Below are 6,524 nucleotides of genomic sequence, written 5' to 3' on the forward strand. Positions count from 1 at the left end.
GAGGGCAGGGCATGCTCAGCCAGATGGATGGGAAGGGGTTGCAGGCAGGGAGAGGCATCCAAAAGCAGGATGGACGGGTAGGGTTAGGGCTGGGATCGCAGGGTGGTGACAGTGTGGGGTTGGGATCTGGCCGCACATCCCTGCAACAGGCAGGAGTGTACAAGGAGTGGATCATGGTTCTGCCCCGGACCCTGCCCTTGCCCTGTGATCCCACTCCATGATCCCAGCCCTGCCTGCCTGTTCCACTCCCAGATACCACGTTCCACCTGCCCACAGCCCCATCCCATCCACCTGGCTAATCATGCCCTGCCCGTGCAGGTCCCACACTGGTCTTCATGGAGACCTCAGGATCTCTGGATAGTGAGAGTGTGGGCCCAACCCCTAAGGCAAAGTCACTTAGGGAATTTTGGTGAGCTGTTGGGGGCGGGAGAGGGAGGAAGGCACTGACTTAGCTTGTAACAGACCATCAAAACTCCCCGAGTGGCCTTCCAGCCCAAACAACTGCCCACCCCTAGTCTATGGTATGTGAGATGTTCAAATCATTATGATGGGAAATAACTGGTCTGGATCAATAATCATTATGATGAGACATAACTGGTCGGGATCAATAATCAATGCAACTTAGCTCTACTGCTCCAAGACTATCTTTTACTTGGTACTCAGCTACAGCTACCATTGACTAGGTATAAAGACCAATTGCTGATGGAAGGGCAGAATTTGTAAGGAAGCATTAAACAAAGAAATGCCAAGAACTCTCCCAAGCCATGTTTGTAACAAGAGTTTCAGCCCAAACAACACAGACAGCAGCTTACCTCCTGAAAGTTATGTTGCGTGAACTTGTCAGCAATCCTCAGCAGCTCACGGCAGGAGTGAGTGTCAGCAAATGCTCGGATGCCCAGGCAATTGGAAGGGTCCAACTGTCTTTTTAAGAACTCACAGCAGGCTTCCTGGATCTCAGCCAGCTGGAGGAGGCAAGCGGCTGGCAGCAAGGTCTGGACATTGCCCTCTTCCACTGTGATCTGGGAAGTGTATGCAAAGTCAATCAGCAGCTCCATGGCCCTTTCGTCAATGTCTCGAATCACTACTTCTGTCTGCCGACTCTCAGCCAGCTCCCCAGTGAACATGGCTCGGAAGTAAGGGCTGCAGGCTGACAGAATCACCCTGTGGGCATAGATCTTTTTAGCACCAACCACCAATACCACGTCGCACAATTCCCGGTGCTTCCGCAGAAGGTTGATGACCTCCAAGGTTTGCCGAGGGTGCTTGTCTGAGATGTAGGGCATACGAGCAGGTTGTGGCACCCCCTCAGGCAGTTTATTGGGATCTCCGAGTGTGCAGCGGCTCGTCACGTCCATTCCGGTCTCTCCTGGTCGCGTGCTAGTACACCTGCAACAAGTAAGCCATGAAACAGCACTATCATCAATTTGTCTCCCACCAAACATCAGCAGTGGCTCTGTTACAATGCAGTCTATTCTAAGATGGACACAATTCCCCTTCAACCCAGCTGTCTGTGCAAACAAACCAAAAAACCACACCTAAATTAAGTAAGTTACTAAAGCAGCCTAAACCAATGTTTTTCAAAATGAGGGACTTGGTGAACATCTAAACTTTGCATGACAGGAAGGAATGGAAGAGGGGAAATATACATGGAGGAAAGGAAAGAAAAAGAAAAACTGAAGAAGAATCTCTTTCAGGTAGCTGGAGTGGTTACAGTGGCCTGAAGCTAGCCTGTCCAATTGGTGGCCCATGGGCTGCATGCATCCTGTGAATAATTAAATGCAGTCTCTAAGCTCCTGGCCAGCTGCCGCTTCCTCCATTGCTCTCCTATTGCTCTAAATGCAATAGCATCTGGAGTCTTCAAGTTCCCCCTCCTTCCTCTGGCTGCTGCTTCCTGCCTCTACCTCCATGGGGTGGGGCAGTATGACATGCTGCTCAGGGAGCTGAGGGTGAGTCCAGGGCCACATGGTGTGGGAGAAAGGCGGGGTGGTCTCACATAACAATCCCTTCTGCACCCCAAGACAGAGATGAACCAACAAGGCAACACCATTCAGATCCTAAGTGTGGTGCAACTGCAAAACTCCAATCAGCCTAGTGAATGACTAGCCTCCCAAAGGCAGTGGTAGAAACTTCACCATCAAGGGTACTTAAAAGCTGAATGGACTGATTATTATGATTTTTATTATAATGATTATTATGTTATTAAATTATTTATGGTAGTAAAGAAACCTGAATTGGCTCTTGGGGATGGACTGGATGGCTTAATTCTTATTATACATCTCTGGTTTCTTGTACAATGGTATTAGTGAACTGCTCCAATCACTAGCAGCTGAAAATATTCTCTCACATCAGCCATACTAGGTTAAAAGAAAAATCTAACCTCGCTTTGCCACTGAACAATACATTTTCTGAATGCTTAAAGGAAAAAGAATTTTAAGAAATAGATCACATCTTTTCCCCTCACTATTGTGTCAAATGCACTAACCACAGGGAAATTGTTCTCTTCCCAGCAGTTCGGATAATTCCATTGCATCTTAGAATGCTTTTCCTCTTGTTCCACCCTTCCCCTCCACTCATCATATTCAGATGTTTCAGACCATTACCTTTTCCTCATATCTTGGTTTCACAGATTCAGCAGGGTCCCTCTGGGTTTTGCTGCTTGCTCCTGTTCAGTCTCTGTACACTTCAAATAGCTTGTTTTTCCCCACTCTAGCCTTTTTATATCCTTCACTGTTCTCTCTTCCTGACACCTCTGACAAATCCCTCTGCTGCAATACTGACTCTCAACTCCTTCCCTGCACCCACTCTCCTCTTTTATAGCCCATTCCACAGCTTTATCATCATTTAAAAAAAATGTTATTTTCCCCCACATAAAATGTTGGGAAACTCTCCCCCAGTGTGGATTACCTCAGAAATACCACAAAGAAATGCTAGAAAGCTTGAATAAAGCTTGGAAAGCTTAGATAAAGGTTAATTGACTTGCATTCCTAGTTTAGGAATGCCCATGGGCTCAGAGCAGAGGGCAGGTATTCTATCTCTGGGGAGATGGACTGCAAACTGGGACAAAATCCCCCAATACAAAATTTAGCTCTCAACAAACAAGTCAATGAGCCTGGATTGTGCTTCAGGGTTTTTAAACCATCTCCAAGGAGAGCGCATGAGTAAAAGAGCCTCATTAACACCACTTTGGGCAACGTTTCCCATGTAGGCTTGCAGCCTAAGCATTTTTTGAGCAGGAACAGTTGCTGTCTTCAGTGGAAAAGGGACCCTGATGAAATTAAACATGACACAGAAAAGTCTGGACTACTACTTCTTGGGAGAGGAGAGTGGATTTTATACCCAAAGGTGAGCTTCAGAAGATGCATCTGGTTTTCTCTAACCACAAAGTCACCTTAAATGTGGCCCTGGAGCAGCTTTCCCAGGTTCCTGCAATTACCTTGAACATTATGAAACATAAGGGTAGAAACAGATGTCACCAAATGAAATGGATCAGCTGTGCCAGGCAGGTACTCCCAGGGCTTGAGAGGCCTGCTTTTGCCAGGGAATTCAAGGTGCACAGGATCAGGCCCCTCAAGCTCTCAGAGCGCCTGCCTGTGGCAGCTGGAGAGTACAGGCAGCTCTCGGCTACCAACATTCTCCTGCCATAAAACAAATGGATGTCTGCTGCAATAAAGTGGCACAAACTGTTACTACCTTTTACCACAGCCCCACTGGGTATGAACATCTATTTGCTTTTGCTTTGTGCTGCTATGAAATTGTTACGGCAGCAAAGGTGATGTTTGTTTCCACCCTAAGGCAGATTTAGTTAAGGCTACACCTTCTGCTAGCAAGGTGGCTTACTCAGTTACTTCCACAATCAGGAGGCCCTGGCTGATCGTGGGAGCTGAAGAGGGAACCTAAGGAAGATCTTGCATGTATTCTACAGTTATTGAAACCTTGGAATACACACACAGGCACACATGCCCATGATTTTTTTTAAAAGATAAAAAAAAATAACCGAGCCATGTTACCAGCTGGTTGGATTTGTGTACCAGCACCCCCTAACCTCCAAACAGGGAGAATGGAATATCCTTCCTCAAAGCAGACTCTACTAAAATCAATTTGAAATAAAACCACTGAAGAAGGGCCTTGTAAGTGTGAATTCTATTCTATTCAGTTTCTTATACTAGGCGTCTCACTGTTGTCTCTGGTGTCTTTCCTACTGGAAAGAAATGTTGCTTAATGAGTAAAGCAAATTGAACAGATGCAAGAAAAAAACCCAAAAGTTAGCACTCCTAGCTCATCTATAACTTCTGTCTGGTTAGTGCAGAGGCTGGCCATCAATGGACCTGGGAATTTCCACAGAGGCTCAAACCAGATGCTTGATGTTATGTCCTGGGGGTTGCTGCTATACACAGGCACAGAAGTGTGAATTAAAAGGACACCATCTGATGGCATGCATCTCAACCAAAATAATAATTTAGCCGCATTATGTGTGTATTATGTATATATATGCATAGAGAATGAAAGATGACTCAGTGGCTTAGAGGTGTGAAAGACAGAAGGCAGCACTTGATTCTCACATGATAGACTAGCTATTTCCTCCCCCCTTCTCCCCCCCCTCCCCCCCAAAAGGCTGGGAGCTGCTCTGAATACTCAGGTCGATTAAAAGAGAGAAGACTGAAGAAGAAATGCATATGTAAGGATAAAAGATTCACACTCAGCTATGCAGACATTCTGGGATTAGCTTCCATCAAAATGTAAGGCTGGGGAAATCAGCAAATACAGTGGGATTAAGGAAGAGCTGACAAAGGATCAGCTTGTAGCATATAATGCTGAAAAGTTCAAATGGAAACACAGGCAGCCTGCAACCCCAAGTCAGCTAAATAAATGGGTTGTTCTGTTTCTTCATTGTATTTGGCTCTGCTGGATCCCAGAGCTTTCTTCATTATCCCAAGCTTTTATGAGGCTTGTATCCTTGCAGGATACAGGGGCCTCTTACAAGATTCCAAAACACAAATAGACATCTGAGGGAAATGCATAACAACTCCTCAGCAGTAAATTATTTTACATAGCATCTTTCAACTCAAAGCATTCACTTGATCACTTTCTCTCTTTCATATACATAGAGGCTAAAATTTATCATCTAACACAAAAAGTGCAGCTAGCTCTAGGGGTGGAAAGCAGATGAGTGTAGCAGTTTAAGAAAATAAATTAAGATTACAGCTGAAGCTGCTTTGAGAGACAGAATTTAGGTTTGAAAAAAGTAAGTATTAGAGCTGGAATCTGCTTCTCTTCCAGGCTAACTACCTGTAAACTTCTCATGGGATTGATAGAAGACAAGGGTTTAATTTCATCTCAGCCAAAATAAAGTACCTCTGGCAAAAGAGTACCCATTAACATGCCAGCTACTAAATCCATAATACCACCTAATGTTCACTGGAGGTCATTAGAGTATTGTCTTTGCTTGTAATCAGCAAGAAAAGAACAATTTAATTGTCCCTCCCAGATGTTGGTGTTTAAAGGAACATCGTCAACAAGCAGTTTACAAATAAACTGTTGGTAACAAGATCTTGGATTATTAAAAATGAGACAATTACAATAACACAGAGTAGGTGTCACTATTCACACTGTTCATTTTGACAATTTTCTCAGCCTAATCAGTGAAAAATCTCTAAAAATCAGTTTTACTAACAATAAAGTTATTAAATGCAAGCAGCTGAAGTTAAAGAGGTTCTGCAGCAGAACCTTTCAATAAGGTTCCTACGCTTTTACTGTGGTGTCCCTCAAGTAATATCTAGTCCATGCAGCTGCCTCCCTACTGAGACAGCTGCCTTCCCCTAACTATCATTTAAGTTGTAATGCAGGGATAGGCAATCCTCAGCACAGGTGCCAGAGCGTGGCACGCAACAAAGGCATTTTGCTTGGCATGTGTGCTCCTGGGTCAGGGGTGGGCAAAATACAGCCTGGGAGGCCATTCTATCTTGCCTGCGGGGCCCCTAAAAAATTTAGAAAATTAATATTTATCTGCCTTTGGTTCCTGTCAAAAATGACAGGAAGGGCAGTAGGACCCAGGCGAAGCCCAGCAGGTTCCCACAACAGCAGGATCTGCCCAGTCCCACCCCCACAGCCGGAAGCCCCAGGAGGGGCTTCTGGCCTGAGACCACATGGCTGCCCCACATTGGAACTGCAGGTAAGGGGAAAAGGGGAGGGCAGGGGAGGAGCCTGGGGAAGAGTGGCCTGGGGAAAAGCTGAAAGAGGGGAAGGAAAAGCGGCCCCTCAACCGCCCCGGGCCTGACGCCCTGTGCTTTGGCGTCAGACACAGGGTGGGGGAGGGGCCGCTTCCCCCCACCCCCGCACAACTTTTCCCTGGGCTCCTTCCCCGCATGGAGAAAAGCAGCTCCTCCCCCGCCCCATGGCTGGTGCTCCCTGCTGCAGCTGCTTGCAGAGTGGAGCTGTATGGAGCAGGCACAGGCAGCCCCACACGGGCTGTGAGCGGCTGCAGCGTGGGGCACTGTGCACGGGGTAGGCAAGGGGCCGCTCTCCCC

At 46.4% G+C, this 6,524-nt stretch overlaps 2 protein-coding genes across 4 annotated transcripts in view; one reads left to right on the forward strand and one right to left on the reverse strand.

Moving 5' to 3' along the window:
- Positions 1 to 6,524, reverse strand: part of KLHL20 (kelch like family member 20) — a 29,399-nt gene that overhangs the window by 20,394 nt on the left and 2,481 nt on the right. For all 3 annotated transcript variants that reach the window (XM_025196749.1, XM_006017719.2, XM_025196750.1), the window contains exon 2: positions 813 to 1,386. In XM_025196749.1, the coding sequence (XP_025052534.1) occupies positions 813 to 1,386 (574 nt within the window). The remainder of the gene's footprint in view (positions 1 to 812; positions 1,387 to 6,524) is intronic.
- LOC102387155 (ankyrin repeat domain-containing protein 45) overlaps positions 6,107 to 6,524 on the forward strand; it is a 28,713-nt gene continuing 28,295 nt past the window's right edge. The window contains exon 1 of the mRNA XM_025196752.1: positions 6,107 to 6,169. The gene's annotated coding sequence lies outside the window, so the exon portion shown is untranslated. The remainder of the gene's footprint in view (positions 6,170 to 6,524) is intronic.

The sequence above is a fragment of the Alligator sinensis genome, unplaced genomic scaffold, assembly GCF_000455745.1.
Source record: "Alligator sinensis unplaced genomic scaffold, ASM45574v1 scaffold31_1, whole genome shotgun sequence".
NCBI lineage: Eukaryota > Metazoa > Chordata > Crocodylia > Alligatoridae > Alligator > Alligator sinensis.